This window comes from Zingiber officinale, chromosome 2A (genome assembly GCF_018446385.1).
Source record: "Zingiber officinale cultivar Zhangliang chromosome 2A, Zo_v1.1, whole genome shotgun sequence".
In the NCBI taxonomy this organism is placed as follows: domain Eukaryota; kingdom Viridiplantae; phylum Streptophyta; class Magnoliopsida; order Zingiberales; family Zingiberaceae; genus Zingiber; species Zingiber officinale.
In genome coordinates, this window is record NC_055988.1 from 154,576,247 (window position 1) to 154,596,090 (window position 19,844).

Below are 19,844 nucleotides of genomic sequence, written 5' to 3' on the forward strand. Positions count from 1 at the left end.
GGTCACTGTTGATCGGATATTGGGTTTGGGAACCTTGGACTAGTTTAGGCAAGTCAATATTGGGGCAATCGATCAGCTAATCGATTGACCTAAGCCCAATCGATCAACCAATTGATTGGGAGAGTGCTGCAACAAGCAGCAACCTAATTGATCGGCCGATCAATTGGGAGAAATTGTCGCAAGAACAGAAGATTCCTCAATCGATCAGCTGATCGATTGGACAATGCCAATTGATCAGCCGATCAATTAGGCAACGCCAATCGATTAGCCGATCAATTGTGCAATGCCAATCAATCCACCGATCGATTGAGGCTGGATTTCTCACGTGACACGAGGAACATTGAATCGATCGAGCGATCAATTCAAGTCTTTTCCAACGGAGAACAGAGGCACTTCGAATCGATCATTCGATCAATTCAAGCCTCCCCAATCGATCATCCGATCATTGCCCTTATTCTTGTTTCTTATTCTTTCATTTCTTTGTTTACATTTCATAGTCATACTTAGCTTTTGAAAACCAATTGATTAGTTGTTTAGCTAATTCGCATTGAGACATCTTTAGTGCTTATTCCAGTCCCTGTAGATACGATATCTTTTATTATTACTTACGACATTTCCGTACACTTGCGGAGGTCAACAATTAGTCTCGGTTCTATTCATAATTTTAGACTTAGTAATCGATTGACCGACCAAGCTAATCGATTGAGCCATCGTAATTTGACCTAAAATTAGGTTAAACGTGGCACTTCTTTCCAAAGATGACGGTGATTCACCATTGTTCTTCATGTTCTTCATGAAATACATGAACATCATGGAAGATCAAGTCTTTCCTAGGTTTTCTATGCAAAAGATTTTGGCGATCAAACATGGAAAACTTTATCTAGCATAAGAACAATAGATCAACAAAAAGCCACACTGTATTGCCATGAAAATATGAAGAAACGGAGCCTTGTCTCTGATACCAATTCAAAAGTTCTTGTAAATCCTAAACATCATGAATTATAGGAAACAAAATAAGAACTTGATTATAGGAAATACACAAACATAAGCATGAATTTTGTTTCAATAGAAAACATGCATAGAAAACAAAAAAAATATATAAATATGATAAGAAACCTGATTACAGAGTCATGATCCTTGTTCTTAGCATCGTGTGAGAATCCCCCGGTGGAAGAAGAAGAAGCAGAAGCAAAATAAAGAGATTTTCCAAGTGGCTTAGGGTTGACTACGCCTCATCAACGGGGGACATGGATTTATGTCAAAATGATGCCCTAAACACTTAGTGATATGCCCTTATATAGGCAACTAATTCGTTATCAACCCATATATGATAATATATTGAGCTAAGGGCTAATAACATATTGGGATAAAGGATTCTACATATTCAACCCACATCTGATAACCTAAAATCCAATAAATTTAAGTTAGATCACTTTATATGAGTTCAGTTTGTATTCATATGTACAACTTATAATTATATCCACTAAATAGAGATTATATCCAACATCATAATCCAAGGCATGCAAGACTAATTTGTGATCATGAATCGATGGTACACATCATATCACTTCCATATGCATAAGAGTGAAAGAATTGTCTTCCAATTCGACACAATGGAGGATAGAGACCGAGTGCTAGGGGTGGCATGTACATTGCATTTGACAATCACTCTTTCTTAAGATTATGTACAAGTTGTTTCTTCTTCGATGAAGATGGTAGATTTGTACCAACATGGGTTCAAATCCACGGTTTGTCGGTGGACTGCTGGACTACGAGAGTACTCGGCCTTGTAAGTTATGAGATTGGTCGTCCACAATATATGACATATAGACAAGCTCATGTGTGCTAGGGAGCATCTTACTTATGCATGATTTTTTGGTGGAGGTGGATGTCCAGGGGTATAAAAGTGGAAACAGTGCCAACCACACTATCGATGGGACACATATTGATTTGAACATAAATTTGAAGAAATGTCAGAAAACTATGACATTCGCCATTAGATTGGGCACACTAAGGGGTCTTACAAGGTTACGGGCGCGAATGCAGTAAGCACACGAGACTCCTATAAGCCATTTGATAGGGTCACAACCAACTGGACAAAGGGCACACTCATGAAGACGCTAATGACACAATGCTAGTTATATAGAGACAACAACAATAGTCACTGCTCAGGATTTGGTGCAGGAGCTCTACTGTCTTACAGGAGCCCACCATACTAGAGATGTAGTAGCAAGTCCTCACCCAAACCCTCCCTGAGCAACAAATTGATGCCTAATATGGACTACCGACTATGACGATAGCAAGCAGTTACAGTAACCAACAATCAACAGCTAGGGGTAGACTCAACGCAGAACAAGATCTTGAAGATAGCAAGCATAGACATCAGGCCAGATTGGAGCGACTGGTTGCTCAATAGGTAACCGAGAACAGTTCTCATTCGACCAATGTGACGACATCAACCTTAGGGATGAGCTCGACAAGGAATATTGAAGAGACCTTTGTTGCGACGTCATCCTCAACAGCTAGCAATGACCAAGGCACCTTAAATATGTTGCGGTTAGAAGATGAGGATGGACACAAGTCTCTGACAAGGAATGAGTATTGCTAGTTGTAATATAAAGAGCTTCCATAAGCTATTCTTACGGAGTCTATTCAATTAAGAGGTTGGATGACTTTTATTATTATTTTTAATGATAGATTTTTATGGAGTTGATAGATTTTTATTAACTTTTATAGAGTCTCACATAGTTGTGAAACAAATTCCATGAAGTTCTATAGACTTTTTTATAAGATTTTTACAGACATTTGTAAACTTTATGGAAACTGTGTTCTTGACGCAGTGAATACTATTGACTTCGTTGATTCACACATGAATACAAGAATTTGATACCAACTGATATAGCGGACACTATCGACTCGGTTGATTAAAAAAATTTCATTAAAAACATACCTTTGCAATTTAAGGATGAGAACCCTTGATTGTGTATTTTTTGTGAGAGAAAGGAACGTCTTGTCTTGTGAGAGAAGAAAAGAGGGAGAGGTGTAGGGTTACAGGGGTGTATTTGTTGGTGCAATCGACCTCCAAGGTTTTAATATTAGACAAATATGTTTAAGTATGCTTAAGTATGGAGCTTGATCTAGGGAAGTCCTAGTTGTAGGCTAGGCAAGGGAAGTCCTAGTTACAAGCTAAGCAAGGGAAATCTCGATAAATCGTGGAAGCCAGGTGGATAGGTCTAGAGGACCTGATCCTTAGATAGCTGAATACTGAGGCAAGGGAAATCTCGGTATATCGTGGAAGCCAGGTGGATAGGTTTGGAGGACCTGCTCCCTGGGTAGCCGAATACTAAGTCTTGGTGAGTAAAGCTAAGTGGTGAAAAAACCTAGGGAGAGATAACCTTAGGTAACGAGAAGTCTTGGAGGAGTAAACTCCAAGCAAGGTTGATCTGATGGTTTTCGGTCGATCGCGCACGGTCGACCGGACCAGCGGATCTCGGTAATTCTATGTTTAGGTTTACTATTGTATTTTGTATTACTATTATTGTTCTTGGCTAATGTAGTATTGCAGGAAAGGCCTTAGTGAATCAGGCGATCAGACACTGAGCTGGCAAAATCCAAACAGGTCTGGAGGACCAATGTTTGGCAGGTAAGTTGAGATATGCAACTGGAGGAGCGATAGTGAGGTCGTGTTCCTGAAAGGAACAACCTAAGGTCACTGATCCAACTGAAGAAACCGGGAAGGTTTCCAAATTGAGATCAAGACAATTCTACTATCTTATACTATTCATGTATAATATATTATTACTGTGCTAACATCTATTTTGTAGGTTTATTGTCTAACACTGTTTTGTACGTTTGGCTAGATCGGTCGACCGAACCGGATAATCGGTCGATCGAACAAGGAGAAATCAAAGCAGTGTTCAGATCAGACAAGAATCCGATCAGAACTTGATCGGTCGACTGAACAGTAAGATCGATCGATCGAACCATGATGACTCAGCACAGGCTAGTTCATCAGCATCGATCAGAAGCAAAAGGAAATAGAGCTGATCGGTCGACCGAACCAATCAACCATTAATGCAGCATTAAATATGGATCTCGGTAAATTTCGACGAACAGGGAAGAAGCCTGTTCGGTCTATCGAAAAGAGGGATTGGTCGACCGAACCCTTAATGACCAGTCAATGCCGAAAGATCGAATCAACGTCAGACTCTAGCCAGGAAGGAAGGGAGCTGGTTCGGTCGACCGAACGACAATGACACTTATAAAAAGTAGCTCAAGGTCTGAGGCTAAAAATATATATACTTTCTGATCATCTCAAAGCTCTCCACTACGCAAGCTGCTCGTGCTACAAGTCTTCTACAACTCTTTAAGCTACTTCGTCCGGAAGTACCGAGCGAGCTTCAATTTCTACATTCGGTATATCATTTATTAGCTTGCATTGTAATTAACTCAAGTAAGATAGTAGGATGTTACTATTTTATTCATCTCTTGTACGCACTGTTTCTTTCCGAGGTTTTCGGAAAGAAGAGTGATCCTGTGATAACCCAGGAAGGCCCACCTCCAAGGAGGTTCAACGCTTGGGTGATCGTCAAAGTCAAGAGGTGGTCAACTAAGAGACTAGCCAAGTCGAAATCCCCATAGGCCGAGCAGCCGGAAGAGTTCGGAGAAGGTGGGCCAAGCCTACAACCCGATCGGCTAGAGGAGTTCGGAGAAGGTGGGCCAAGCCTACAACCCGATCGGTCGGAAGAGTTCAAAGAGGGTTGGCTGAGCCTATGATGCACCGAGACCAGGCACACTCATGCCGATCGGTCTAGATATACTCATAGGAGGTCAAAAAGTTGGCCGGCCGGATAGATCAAGGGAAGTCCAATCAGACTAACAGCCGACAAATAAAATGGGGGATATGTGCCAGCATCCTTTTGGAAGTCGATGTCGTCAGCTGACGGCGCGGATGGACAGAAAATCGTACGGAAGAAGATTCCGCCGCCTTGGTAGGGATGCGTTCGCCCCTTTATGGTAAGATGTCAGGGATCCTTTCTCGATGTTAGCTTTTGGGGGAAGTTTGGCGATGCGCATCCGCCCGGGAAGTGTGTAGTCAGCCCGTCGAAGCTCTATATAAGGGGGGAAGCAGCCATCCGCGGAGGTACGCGCATACGTCTTTTGGCACCACCATTCACTTCTTTGCTTCCTCTATTCTCTTCACTTGCCGATGTGTGACTTGAACGTCGGAGGGTCGTCGCCGGGAACCCTCTCCCGGCTTGGCACTAACGACTTGTGGTTGTAGGAGCGAGGGAGCATCAGTGTAGACGAAGAGCCACCTCAGCGTTGTTCCCCGGTGGCCATCTACTCAGCTTCAGGGCATGATCAAATTGATGCCGTCTGTGGGAACTTCAACCTGAACCCGGAAGCAGAAGATGGAAGAAGCCGGACGACCTACAATTGTAACGCTGACGACAGAAGAATTGAAAAAGCTGATCCAAGCCAGAGTGGCAAGGGCGATGGAGCAGCAGCAACAAGTGTTGGCCGAGCTCCCAACACAGGAGCCAGCCGTCTCAGGATCTGGCCAGCCTGGAGGCGTGGGTCGCGAAGCTGAACCCGTGACCGACCAGGAAATCCGCAAAAAGTCAGACACGTTCGAACCGGCGCCCAACGCGCCAATCCCCTTTCATCGAACGTTGTTCCGGACACCCTCGGAGAAAGGAGGCCGAGCCCGCCGGGACAGGGGCTCCTTGTCAGATGAGGCGCCCGAAAAGGGATGCTAGGAAGGGAAAAGCGCCGCGAGAGGAGGATTCGCCTGAGAGGATCAACGATCAATTCTCAAGAGGAATCATGGAGGATCCCCTACCCCGACACTACACTTCGTTGGCAATCAGAGAATATAATGGGAGAACCGATCCAGACGATCACTTGGCCAAGTTCGACAATGCGTCTACACTGCACCAATACACCGATGGGGTTAAGTGCAGGGTCTTCTTGACAACTTTATCGGGACCGACATAGTGATGGTTCACACGAATGCCGAGCGGGTCCATCCGTAGCTTCAAAGATTTCCTAACGGCTTTCCTGCACTATTTTGCGAGCAACCGCCGACACTAGAAGACAAGTGTCGACTTGTTCTCTCTGAAGCAAGGCCAGCGAGAAATGCTCAGGGCCTATATCCAGCACTTCAACCAAGTCGCGATGGATATACCCACAGTCTCCTCAGACGTACTGGTGAATGCTTTCACCTAGGGACTTGTGGAAGGCGAGTTTTTTAGGTCAGTCATCCGCAGACCACCACGGGATTTCGCTCATCTACAAAAAAAGGTCATGGAGTATATCAATGTGGAGGAAGCACAGGCGACCCGCAGAAAAGAAGCGCCCGTCGAGCCCCACACGTCGTCCGAGCAGAGAGTACCTAGCTGCCATCAGCCCTCAAGAGGGCCCCGAGCCACAGGGGCACCACAGTACCCCGAGCCAAGAACGAATGTGGTGCATTCGGAGATTAATCGGCAGAGGAAGGGCAAAAAATGGACACCAATGTTCTGTAAGTTCCACTAGTCGGGAACACACAACACCTGGGAATGGCGTGGTGACCCCATGGTTCACCAGCCCAAGCCCGAGGAATACCGACACCGGTCCCCTACTCCGAATTGGCATCCCGAGCGCAAGACCGATCAGAGAGCCAGTGGTCAGAGGATGCGCGATCGGCAGGAGCATCACCCACGAGACCGAAGCCCCGCTCGAGTTTCCTCATAGCGGAATAGACCTTCTACGCGAGAAGAAGAAAATAGAAGAAACGCTTCTCGCGGAGAGATCAGAATGATCTCGGGCGGTCCGACTGGAGGAGATTCCAACCGAGCCAGGAAGAGCCATACTCGACAGTTATCTATTCACGCAGTAGGATGCAACAAGGAAAAGGTAGCAGGGCCAGAGATCAGTTTCGGTCCAAAAGACTTAGAGGGAGTGGAGGTTCCTCATGATGATGCGCTAATCATCAAGGCGGTGATCGCCAACTACACCGTTCGCCGGACTTTCATCGACACGGGAAGCTCGGTAAATATCATTTTTAAACAAGCATTTGATTTATTACAAATTGATCGGGCCGAGCTCCGACCCATGGCAACTCCGCTATATGGCTTCACGGGCAATGAAGTCTTGCCGATCGGGCAGGCAAGGCTAGCCATCTCGCTCGGAGAAGAGCCTTTGGTTAGGACGCGCACCACGAATTTCATCGTGGTTGATGCGCCCTCGGTGTACAAAGTAATACTGGGTCGGCCGACCCTCAACAAATTCTGGGCGGTAGTATCCACCTATCACCAAAAGATCAAATTCCTTGTGGGGAACCTGGCGGGCGAGGTCCGGGGAGACCAAGGGGTGGCCCAGCTATTGTTACATTGAAATGGTCAAGGCAGAAGCTAAAGCAGCCAGGAAATACCCCCGGTTGGAGGTGAATGCCATCCGAGAGAAGCCTCCCCCGCTGACGTACGACAACAAGGAGGAAGTACGGATACACCCAAGCCGGTCGGAGGACACTACTTTCATAGCATCTGATCTGTCGGACCAGCAGAAGGAGGAGCTGGTCGCTTGCCTTCGAAGGAACCATAGCGTATTCGCCTGGTCAACCCACGAGTTGCCTGGAGTTGACCTGAGCGTGGCGCAGCATGAGCTGCATGTCCGGCCAGACGCTCGATCCGTCAAACAAAGGAAGCGCGACTTCAACGCCGAGCAAGATCTGATCATCCGGGCCGAAGTTAACAAGCTACTAGAGGCCGGACACATTAGGGAGATTCAGTTTCTCGCTTAGCCCGTCAACGTTATGCTGGTCTCTAAGCCAGGTAATAAATGACGAGTGTGTATTGACTTCAGGGATTTGAACAGGGCATGCCCCAAGGACTCCTACCCTTTACCGCGGATCGACCAGATGGTGAACTCGACAGCCGGGTGCGAGCTGATCTGCATGCTCGACGCCTACCAGGGCTATCATCAGGTACCTCTCGCGTGCGAGGACCAGGAAAAAGTCAGCTTCGTTACGACCGATGGGATGTTCTGCTATAGGGTCATGCCGTTCGAGTTAAAGAACGCCGCCGCCACTTACCAGCGGATGATGAATAAAGTGTTCAGAAAGCAGATCGGGCGGAATCTTGAGGTATACTTCGAAGACATCCTCATTAAGTCCCTCCAATCTGTCGACCTATGTGCAGATGTAGAAGAAACTTGCCAGACTCTGAGACATTACGAGATCAAACTCAACCCGCCCGAGTGCTTGTTCGGCGCTAAAGGCGAGCGTTTCCTGGGCTACATTGTCACCGAGCGAGAGATCGAGGCAAACCCTGGCAAAGTAAAAGCGCTCCAAGACATGCCCCCGCCTCGCAATTTAAAAGAGGTGCAGAGGCTGACCGGAAGGATCACAGCTTTGTCAAGATTTATCTCCAAATCATCCGACCGGAGCCTGCCGTTCTTCAAAATTCTACGACAAGCAACCAGGTTCCAATGGGACGAAGTGTGTGACCGGGCTTTTGAAGAACTCAAGCAATATCTCAGTTCCTTGCCCATTTTAGCCAAGCCAATCGTGGGAGAGCCTCTCTGGATTTATTTATCATCTACCGAGTATGCGATTGGATCGACATTAGTCAGGTAAGAGGAAGGAATACAACAACCAGTGTACTTTTGAGCCACATATTAAAAGATGTCGAGTTGCGTTACACTGGTCTCGAAAAGCTTGCTTATGCATTAGTTCTTGCTGCCCAAAGACTCCGGCCTTATTTCCTGGCCCACTCTATAATTGTAATGACCAACAGCGTCTTGGGTCGAGTACTGCTCAACCCCGAGGCATCGGGTCGGCTAATTAAGTGGACTACTGAGCTCAGTGAGTTTGATATCTAGTGCCAACCCCGGTCAGCCATAAAGCACAAGCACTGGTGGACTTCGTCACGGAAGTGCAAAATCCTGAGCCGGAAACCGCATGGACAATGTACATGGATGGATCATCGGCTCGTCAGGGAAGCGGAATTGACATCTTACTCATATCTCCAAGAGAAGCTCGGATGCAGTTATCCATTCGGCTGGACTACCAAGCCACCAACAACGAAGCTGAGTATGAAGCGCTTATAGCCGGTCTGCAAGCTGCTCGGCATGTCGGTGCCACCAAGGTACTCCTACACTCAGACTCACAATTGGCGGTCCAGCAGCTAAACGGGATGTTCGAGATCAATAGCGTGCGGCTCACGCTATACGCCGAGGCCTTCAAAAAGCTCAAGGGGAATTCCCAAGAGGTTGTTATACAGAAGATTCCTCGGTCTGAGAACCAAGTAGCAGACGAGCTGGCCAAGCTAGCCAGCACAGTGATTCCGATCGTCACCAGTAGCCCAATCGAACAGGTCTCCCTAGTGGCATGTGTTGACCGATCGGGAGGAATACTATTGTCGGAAGATTGGAGGTCGCCCATCATTGAGTTCCTCCAGTCGGTGGGTCAGCCGGGGAGCCGGGAGGCCGATCGAACTCTACAGAAGAGAGCCGCTCGATTCACATTAGTGGGCGAGCAGTTATATAAAGAGGCATTCTCGCATCCTCTGCTCAAGTGCGTGGGTGCTGAAGATGCTGAATACATCCTTCAAGAAGTGCATCAAGGTTCTTGCGGGAGACATCCGGGCGGACGATCACTGGCTAGGAAGATTATTCTGGCAGGATATTTCTGGCCGACGCTCCAAGAAGACGCGAGCCGAGGGGCGGCCACTTGCTTATCCTGTCAAAGGCACCACAATTTGACACATCGACCAGCCGCCGAGATGAAAACGTCCACTGTCACATGCCCGTTTGACCAGTGGGGAATGGACATAGTCGGTCCTTTTCCTATGGTGACAGGCCAAAGAAAGTTCCTGCTTATAGCTGTGGATTACTTCTCAAAATGGGTGAAAGTCGAGCCGCTAGCGAAGATAACGGAAAGTATGATCAAGAAGTTCGTATGGCAGAATATCATATGTCGATTCGGTATTCCTCGTCGACTCATCTCAGATAATGGGAGGCAGTTCACAGGTCAAGAGCTAAAGGAATGGTGTGATGGTTATGACATTCAGCAAGCTTTTACCTCCGTGGCCTACCCCTAGAGCAACGGACAAGCTAAGGTCACCAATCGGGAAATCCTTCGAATACTGCGTGTGCGGCTCGACCATCTAGGAGTCAGTTGGGTGGACTAATTGCCTAACGTATTATGGGCATTACGAACGACCCCCAAAGAGGGAACTGGCCTCACTCCTTTCCATTTGGTGTATGGCGGGGAAGCTGTTGTCCCCGTGGAAATTGGCATTGAGTCCGATCGGGTGTTGCACTATGACGAGGGAAATGATGAAAGAAGACGGATGGAACTCAACATGATCGACGAGGCTCGCGACAAGGCGGCTGCCCGACTTGTAGCATACCGACAGAGAATGCGGCAAAGTTATAATAGGCGAGTAATCCCTAGATCTTTTCAGGTGGGCGATCTAGTCTGGAAAAGGGTTAAGTCGGTCGGTGACGTCAAAAAGTTGGAAGCTCCATGGGCAGACCCATTCAAAGTGGTGGAGAAGCTGCAATCAGGGCGCCTGCTATTTGGAAGATGCGGAAGGAAGAAGGCTGGATCGACCGTGGAACGCAAACCACCTCCAACCTTACAGAGCCGGATGAAAGGTGCGCGAGTGAATTTATGTACCCTTGCATGTATGTATTCTTGTTAGACGCAGGAAGGAAAGAAAAAAATTTGATTTCACCAATCCATTTCTTAACAAGCGCATCATCGACGGTCGAGCGACGACCTTAAACCCTCGCGTCATCGACGGTCGAGCGGCGACCTTAAACGACCGTCGACCTTAAACCCTCGCGTTATCGACGGTCGAGCGGCGACCTTAAACCCTCGCGTCATCGACTGTCGAGCGGCGACCTTAAATCAAGGGGATGCGATGTAAGCGGAATAAGATAATTATCCCGCACAAAAGGCGAAAGGAATTCGGAACTAGATGGGAAAGGGATAAACTGAAGTATTTACAAACATCTAGGATGAAGGGATGAAGGGGAAGCCGCAAGCCGGCAACAAATTGGTCGCGGAAGAAGCAGACACAATCGGTCGGCGGAGCGGAAGGCCGATCGGTGGCTAGCGGGATATGGATCTCGTAGCTAGGAGGAAGTTCAAAGATATTGGCTAGGCTTCAAGCATCATCCTCATCGAACCTGGACTTCATAGTATCGTACCAGGTGCCCGAGGCAGAAGACGAGGGCTGCGATGCACCGGCCATGGTAGAAGGGATGAAACAAGAGGAGTCGGGAAGAAGTGCAAAAAGAAAAGGGGGACAAGGGCAAGAAAAGGAGCTCGCCAGAAAATCGAAGAAGATAGAACAAAAAGGAGCCACAGAAGAAGGCAATAGACTCACCCGAGACGAAAGCAGCAAGGGAAGTAGAGGGATTTGCCGGAGAACACGGAGGATTTGCCGAAGAACACAGAGGAAATCACTAGAGAACACGGACGAATTCGCCGGAAACAAAAGCACGGAAGAAGGAAGGCGGCGACGACGAGCTTATAAATATCAAGAGACCTCGCCCAGCCGTCCGATCGACATCATGAACACCTAGAGGCAAATCTGGCTGTTAAATTTCAAATAACCCAAAGGTCACATCCCAACTGGTCACTTCAAACATGCGCCGATAGGTGGCGACGCGTGGCATGCATCGAGAAGGCGATTGTCAAAGTAATTAAGGAAGCATGATGCACATCAATGCCTCGGGTTGGTGCGGGTTCCAAGAGATTTTGCGGAGAGCGCCTAGGCAACGGTTCCATGAGCCGATCGAGCAAGGATAGAAGGCTCGTGGTTAGACGATCCTTCATGCCGGCCGTTCGGCTCGCCGGAAACACCCCTTCAAAAAGAAAATCGAGGCCAGTTAACAGAGCCCTGACCAAGAGGCATAGTTGACCGAAACACCCGGCAGGAAATCACCTTTTCACACCATTTTGTCCAGTCAGTCAGACTTACAGCCTCCTTCGACTAGACTTAAAGGGGGGGGGGCATGTGATCCGGTGATAACCCAGGAAGGCCCACCTCCAAGGAGGTTCAACGCTTGGGTGGTCGTCAAAGTCAAGAGGTGGTCAGCTAAGAGACTAGCCAAGCCGAAGTCCCCATAGGCCGAGCGACCGGAAGAGTTCGAAGAAGGTGGGCCAAGCCTACAACCCGATTGGCCAGAGGAGTTCGGAGAAGGTGGGCCAAACCTACAACCCGATCGACCGGAAGAGTTCAAAGAGGGTTGGCTGAGCCTACGACGCACCGAGACCAGGGCACTCACGCCGATCGGTCTAGATATACTCGTAGGAGGTCAAAGAGTTGGCCAGCCGGATAAATCAAGGGAAGTCCAATCAGACTAATAGCCGACAAATAAAATGGAGGATACGTGCCAACATCCTTTTGGGAGTCGATGCCGCCGGCTGACGGCGCGGATGGACAGAAAATCGTACGGAAGAAGATTTCGCCGCCTTGGCAAAGATGCGTTCGCCCCGTTATGGTAAGATGTCAGGGATCCTTTCTCGATGTTAGTTTTGGGGGAAAGTTTGGGGATGCGCATCCGCCCGGGAAGCGTGTAGTCAGTCCGTCGAAGCTCTATATAAGGGGGGAAGCAGCCATCCGCGGAGGTACGCGCATACGTCTTTTGGCACCACCATTCACTTCTTTGCTTCCTCTATTCTCTTCACTTGCGGGTGTGTGACTTGAGCGTCGGAGGGCCGTCGCCGGGAACCCCCTCCCGGCTTGGCACTAATGACTTGTGGTTGTAGGAGCGAGGGAGCATCAGTGTAGACGAAGAGCCACCTCAACGTTGTTCCCCGGTGGCCATCTACTCAGCTTCAGGGCAAGATCAAAGAGTTATAGTGAATTACCCATCGGTGCGGTCAAGGATTGCGACCCTTGGAGTAGGAGTTGACCTAGACTTCGAACCAAGTAACCGAATGAGTCCCTTTTACTTTCCGCTGCACAACTTTGTTTTTAAAGTAAAAGAAAAGTTTTAAGAGTGCGATATTCATTCCCCCTCTCTTCTATCACACTTATCCGATTCGATAGTATTCAATTTTAAAAAAGCGTAGGTGATCATGATCTCGTGTGATATTTATCTTCAATCAAAACCTAAAATACCTAATTAAATTACTTTTTTTAATAAAATAATAAATAATATACTGGTTCATAAAATTTTTTTTCAACTTCTTGAACTTTTATCTTGTTTTGGCTAAAAACAAAGAGAGCATAATGTCTCACTTTATAATTTTTCTTAAAAAAATTAATAATATAATTTTAAATCTAATAATATTATAATAATTTTAAATATTTTTATTTATAAATTTGATTTAAATTATCATGAAATGTTGATTAACCTTTTAATTTGGTCAAATTTTTAATAAAGTATTGTGTTGATAAAATTGGTTAGTAATAAAATTAATAATAATATTATTAATTTGATTAGTAATAATATTATTAAAATATATAAAGAGAAATATATAAAATTTATTTATAAATTTTTAAAATTTAAAAATTTTATAGAATAGGTTTAGGTCTAATTTCATTAGACTTTATAAAATTATCTATTAATTAAGTCGAGAGGTAATTTAATTTATTAATATATATTTTATATTAAAACCTAATATCTCAAGTTTTCCTTCCCTGTACGCACAACACCCTCATCCAAATCAACTTCGATTTCAACTTCGACCTGCTCGCGAATAGTCGATGGAAGCATCACTGATCGCCTTAAATAATTTTTCTATTTGTTTTCTTCCTTTTCGAAGCACCACAGGTTTCATCGAATGACATTCCTCATTCTTTCCCATCATGAGCAATCGAAGAAAAATCTTTGCTGATAGCCTGCTACCGTGAGTCCTCGTCGAAGAAAAGACTGTAAGTGGTTGTTGTTCCGTTCCAATTGTTGCGATTCATTCTTTGCCATTATAACGTTGGAGAACAACGTTTCAAAGCAATCCATGTTATTTACTGAAACTTTGGAACGACGTGAGGCGTTCCTATACCAGAACTCCCGTTCCAACCGTTCCACTTCCGTTCTGACGAATCATGGCGAGTGCACTCGACAAAATGCTTCAGAGGACTCTCAGCTTCGAATGAAATACATACTGAGAAGTTGATGGAGATCGTTGAGAGGTTGTAAAGGAGCGGGAAGATAAAGGATTTATTCGTAAAAAATTAAGATTTGAAATCTATAAAAATTTCAATGGTGAGGAGAAGATTTTTTTATTTTATTTTTAAAATTATAGAAGTGTTTTGTAGAGCTCTTATTATTTATAATTTGTATCTAAGAAATTTAAAAAAAAAATCATAAATCTATTGAAACTTTGACTACCAAAATATCTTTATAGAGTTTTACTTTTAAAATCCATAAAAATTATTTAAAGTCAACAGTAAATATACCTCTTATTTTGTTGGAGACTAAATTGTCAAAAGGGGACATAAATCATTAAAGTAAAACGCCTTCCGATTTGTTTATCTATATTGATGCCGGTCCTTTTAGTATGGTGCAATCGTTAAGATATGAATATTACCATATGAAATCAGTCGAAATTTGGTATATCTGAATATGTCTTTCATTATATTTTGGCTTACTAATAATTAGTAATTATTTATTATTTACTTTTTTGGTATTGGCTTGATGACGAATTTGTATTGGCGATATTGAGGGTGAAAATGCTCTAATTTCGGTTGATAAATACAAATGGAAATCTGACCGCACTTAGTAAATTGCCGTTTTAAATAAGAAAGAAATAATCAATACGGGGACAGACCCCAGTTTACACCTCCCGCCGAAAACCCTAATCCTCTCTAGTTCCCTTCGTGACTCCCTCCTCCTTCTACGTTTCTTCATGTACTCCAGTAGCAACAGCGGAAGTCATGCGCAAGCTCTGGCGTGGAACACCCGTACTATCTGTTGCCGGCTGCCTTGAGACCGCAGTCGCCAGACCGCTCCTACTCGCTCCAATGCAATCCCTCCGCCTCCCTCTTTCTAGCTCCGTCTCCACTCTCGTTCCTATCCGTCGTCCCTGCAGGAACGCATGTCCTGCTTTCCGATTTCCAGAAGATGCGCTCAGTCTCTTCGGACCGGCTCGAGCTTCAGATTCGGCTTCCTTGTCCCGCGGCGGATGGTCGAGGAGTTTCAGGACGGTCGAAGCTAAGAGGACCCGGGAGAAAGGTGGGGACTTGGAGAGCACTGCCGAAGTGGAACAGGAGGAGAAGGATGGGGTTATGGACAGGGATAAAAGAAGTGGGGCAACGCGGCAGACAACCATAAAGCCGGTGGACAGGAGGGTACGGGAAGGAGCTTCATTGGATGCTCCCGCTGCCCTGTCACCGAGCTTAGAGTTGTTAGCGATTCCTGGGGTTGGGCCTCGGAATCTAAGGAAGCTGGTCGACAAGGGTTTTGAAGGCGTGGATCAGCTCAAACAACTTTACATAGATAAGGTGTAGGATGTGCTTCCCCATTGAGTTAATTTTAGCTGTTGCAACCTGTGCTCGGAGTTCCATCCACTGTGCCTTACGCACACACGAACAAACTTCAAAAGTTTAACTAATACGTCCCTTTTGGAATTCCCTGTGAATTTGTGAATAAGGAGGACAAGTTTCCTGTTGTGTTCATTTGCTCATGAGTTCACATACTTGGTGTGAAAAAATTACGGTATCTTTATGATAACTTGGCTTGGTATAGTTTCATTGTTTAATGCCATTTCCTTGGTTGATATATGCATTTGCATTCAATGTCCTTTGCATTGCATATCATAAATTTCTTTCTTTTGTTTCCGGAAGTTGAATTGCTAATATGACAATTTGATGGACTGAATTTCTTCCAAGTCACTACATATGGCAAATCTTCTGGAACGTGTCCATCCTTCAGTGTTTGAATTTCCTTTCGGAATAGTCAGGTGATTTCCCTTACATAATTTTTGTCTTGGCAGGTTGTTGGTAAATCAAGCCAGAAGATGGTTGAATACCTAAAAAGCTCCATAGGTATCATCCACAAAAACCATGCAGAGAGCATAACCTCCTTTATCAAAGAAAAAGTGGAAGAAGAGTTGAAAGATGATACTACCAAGTCTAATATCAGGCTTCCACCTAACAATAGACTTACCTTCTGTGTTGAAGGGAATATCAGTGTGGGGAAGACTACTTTTCTTCAAAGGATAGCTAATGAAACAATTGAACTACGTGATCTAGTGGAAATAGTTCCTGAGCCTATTGCCAAGTGGCAGGATGTTGGTCCTGATCACTTCAATATATTGGATGCCTTCTATGCTGAGCCACAAAGGTACGCATACACCTTTCAGAATTATGTATTTGTAACGAGGGTCATGCAGGAAAGAGAATCAGCTTCTGGAATAAAACCTCTCAGGCTGATGGAAAGAAGTGTCTTCAGTGATAGAATGGTAAGCATACTTGTGTGATAAATTAATAACTTGAGCAACATTTTCATTTGATAATCATGGTCATTTAGTTCTTCTTTGGATTTTGTCAAGTCTTGATGCTGATTATCTTCTGTGTTTAGGTATTTGTAAGAGCTGTTTATGAGGCCAAATGGATGAATGAAATGGAAATTAGCATCTATGATTCATGGTTCGATCCGGTTGTATCGAGCCTTCCGGGGCTAATTCCTGACGGGTTCATTTATCTTAGAGCTAGCCCTGATACTTGCCACAAGCGTATGATGCTGCGTAAGAGAGAAGAAGAAGGAGGTGTCAGTTTGGACTACTTGAGGGATCTACATGAGAAACATGAAAGTTGGCTGTTCCCTTCACAAAATGGAAAGCATGGTGTATTATCAGTCAGTCAGTTGCCTCTGCATATGGATAAATCTGTACATTTGGATATTAAAGGTCGTGTGTTTCTTTTAGAAGGTGATCATATGCATCCAACTATCCAAAAGGTGACTTTCACTTTTTTTACCTATAAAAGAAAATTATTCAGTGAATCTAAGAGTTTTATTCTTGAGCAGGTTCCAGCTTTAGTTCTGGATTGTGAACCCAACATTGATTTTAACAGGGACATTGAAGCCAAACAGCAGTAAGTTCTGAAGTATTTTCACCAAATATTGTGGCCTGACTGCTTCTTTCCCTGTTTTTGATCACACAGTTCGATTCTCGTTAATCTTCTTTTAATATTTTTATATTTTATGTCCACTACTCTCCTTTGTTGTACATCTGAATCATGTCTAGTGCCTCAACTTAAAAGCTGTCATTAGTACTATTAGGATGCAAAAGCAGGCACCCTCCACCATCATGCATAATTTGGATACTGGAATTGCGGTGAATTTCATCTGTTTCATTATTTAGCCTGCTTAGGGTCATCATCTCTCGTGTGTACTTAATTGAATGGGGCTTGCTGTCCATTTAGATCAACATTTTTGCACACTGATGCCTTAGTTATTGGGTTGAAATAATTTCCTCAAGAGCTAATTCTACATCATTCAAAAAACTAGAATGAACATATTTAGGCACTCAAAAGAGCCGCATCCTAAAAACCAATATAAACAAACACCTAAAAACTATCATTATCATCATTATCAAGCTGTGGGAATCCCAACTTGTTGGAGTTGGTTACATGGAGTGTATCCAAGTATGTCACTAATAATATTCAGATAAATTAAATTACCATTCTACACCAGCTAGAGTTTTGTTTCATTTCCTTCTCTCTTACCTCATCAGCTCTATTTTTTTTCTAAACTCATCTAATTGTATAATTCATTGGTTGCCTTTAAACATGTCTAATATCTTCTTCTCTCTCTATTGTTCATTTGATCATCTATCTACTATAGAAACCATCTAAAAACAGTGTCATTAGGGAAAAAAAAAAATTATCTAGAGGATGGAAATAGAAAATATGTTCTAGGGTGGTCACTTATCCTTGTATGTTTAGTTTTGCTGTAAAGAAATTTAAAATGATTTTTAATTAGATTTTATTGTAGCAAAAGGTGATTACGCTCACTCCAGACATCCCTCACAGTCCGACTCTAGACGTCCCTTAGAGTCCGTCTTCAGGTTATGTGAAGGAAGGTAAATCACGGGATCAGCTTATAATCGACTGCTAAGTGGCTAGAGGGTGGAAGAAGCTTTTTCCTGAGAGCATGCGCCCGTATGCTGGGGATTGATCCCTGCCTCGCAAATCTGCTATCCTCTAGTAACTGGGCATCCCGTGGGGATTTTATTGGTGATATAAAAGAGATGATACAACATTAGATCAAACATAACTCATGAGCTAATCTTTGAACCATGCTATTTATTAATTTTATTGTATTTTATATTTTTATAATATCTAATAATATCGTTTTCATTACAATAAAAATTTATATTATCGAACCATTCTAATCTACTTTTTTTTATTACCATATTTTTATTAGATCTTTTTATATTTTTTAATCATCATTATTTTTTTTTAAAAAAATATCTTTTCTTTTAATTTAGACCAAGCAGGGCCGAAGATGTGTAGCCATCTTAGTTTATTTTACATTATCTATTTATATATCTGCAAACTTAAGTTTTTGTTTCATTTATATTTATATCTATTTGATTTACAGTAACTTGGTTATCGTTCCTTATTTTACAATATCTAGGACACATTGGTGTCGTGTATTGAAGTCTTTTTTTCCCATGTTAAATGGTCATTCAGTGTCAACTATTTTTGCTCACCAGAGTAACTTTGTATATCCAACGCAAGAGCATGCAGAAATATTTTCTAGCAAATAGTTTTCATTGGCACAGACAGAGCTTAAGATGAAAATCATGCATGGGGCAGGTTCAATAAATCAACTGTTAGTACTCAGTTTTTTTGGGTGTTTCTTGAGATTAGGAATGATTAAGTGGTTGGTTGTTGAACCAATTGGACCAGTGAGAATTTTCAGATGAGGTTGGTTAGCTTTGCATACAATTTCCAACTAAATTATTTTACCATGGTATCACATATGTAAATCAGACAAATTAGTCAGTGGTTATACTACTACGTTAAAAGAAATAATACCTGTTGAGCATTATACGTGGAAGGCTGAAAATTTTCTTATCTAAATAATTTATCCTAATCTATTTAAATCTTGTCTGTCCTATCATTAGTTTGTCATCCATTTGTTGTTATAGTTGACTTGATACTTTGATATGATTACTCTTATCGAATTTAATACGAGTATTGCATCATACTAAGCAAAAAAAAAAAAAAAAAAAAATCAAGATCAGTGAGTCAATGGGGGAACTTTAATCTTGCTTAAGGTGAGGTGGTTTGATAAATTTGACGGTGGGTACCATTTTGGAGGGTTTAAATAGGTTAGGATGCAATTGCTAAAGTTAAAATGTCTGGATAGATTACTATACCGAGTTATAAAGAGGATCGGTGTTACTAAAATGAGCGAATTGCATTCCATGTCAAAAGTCTGATACTTTGATCTTGTAGGTACGCACGGCAAGTTGCTGAGTTCTTCAAGTTCGTGAAGAAAAAGAAAGAAGCTACATCTGCAGAAAGAAACAGTGACTCAAAGAGCAAAAGTCATAACATATTGCTTCCCCAAGAAGGTGATCTGTGGATTCCTAAAGGCTCTTGCCTACCTGAATCTGTCCTAAAATCCATGGACTTGAAGAGAGCAATGTCCATCCTCTCGTAGTTGATGTCCTAAAAATGAGAAGCTTCTGTCGATGTAATTCACAGTGCTGTCGATGATGTAAGTTTGTAATTTCTACGAAGAAAATTAAAGATTGAACGGTCATCAGTCCTCACGTAAACAAGAAGTTAGAATTTTAGGCTCCTGTTCTGTAAATGGTAGATGGATGCTTGTATGATAGATAATTCTCCAGATTTGTTATTTTGTGTGTTCTCTTTTGCCAG

At 43.7% G+C, this 19,844-nt stretch overlaps 2 protein-coding genes across 2 annotated transcripts; both read left to right on the forward strand.

Moving 5' to 3' along the window:
- The first annotated feature begins 8,041 nt into the window (after positions 1–8,041).
- Positions 8,042–10,085, forward strand: LOC122044154. Its single transcript, XM_042604689.1, has 3 exons — positions 8,042–8,616; positions 8,882–9,599; positions 9,804–10,085. Exons 1-3 carry the CDS (start codon positions 8,042–8,044, stop codon positions 10,083–10,085), a joined length of 1,575 nt encoding a protein of 524 aa, XP_042460623.1.
- Positions 10,086–14,754: 4,669 nt separating this feature from the next.
- Positions 14,755–19,821, forward strand: LOC122042839. The gene is made up of 5 exons (XM_042603171.1): positions 14,755–15,449; positions 15,941–16,408; positions 16,528–16,905; positions 16,975–17,042; positions 19,416–19,821. The coding sequence occupies exons 1-5, from the start codon at positions 14,883–14,885 to the stop codon at positions 19,621–19,623; spliced, it is 1,689 nt and encodes a 562-aa protein (XP_042459105.1). The 5' UTR covers positions 14,755–14,882; the 3' UTR covers positions 19,624–19,821.
- The last annotated feature ends 23 nt before the right edge of the window (positions 19,822–19,844 follow it).

Excerpts from the sequence above, each read along its gene's own strand:
- LOC122044154 (XM_042604689.1), top strand. The coding sequence starts at position 8,042 with ATGCCGTTCGAGTTAAAGAACGCCGCCGCCACTTACCAGCGGATGATG. Across the intron at positions 8,617-8,881 it reads ATTGGATCGACATTAGTCAG|CCATAAAGCACAAGCACTGG; the intron begins GTAAGAGGAAGG and ends AACCCCGGTCAG. Across the intron at positions 9,600-9,803 it reads CTGAATACATCCTTCAAGAA|TGGGGAATGGACATAGTCGG; the intron begins GTGCATCAAGGT and ends CCGTTTGACCAG.
- LOC122042839 (XM_042603171.1), top strand. The coding sequence starts at position 14,883 with ATGCGCAAGCTCTGGCGTGGAACACCCGTACTATCTGTTGCCGGCTGC. Across the intron at positions 16,906-16,974 it reads TGCATCCAACTATCCAAAAG|GTTCCAGCTTTAGTTCTGGA; the intron begins GTGACTTTCACT and ends ATTCTTGAGCAG. Across the intron at positions 17,043-19,415 it reads GACATTGAAGCCAAACAGCA|GTACGCACGGCAAGTTGCTG; the intron begins GTAAGTTCTGAA and ends TTGATCTTGTAG.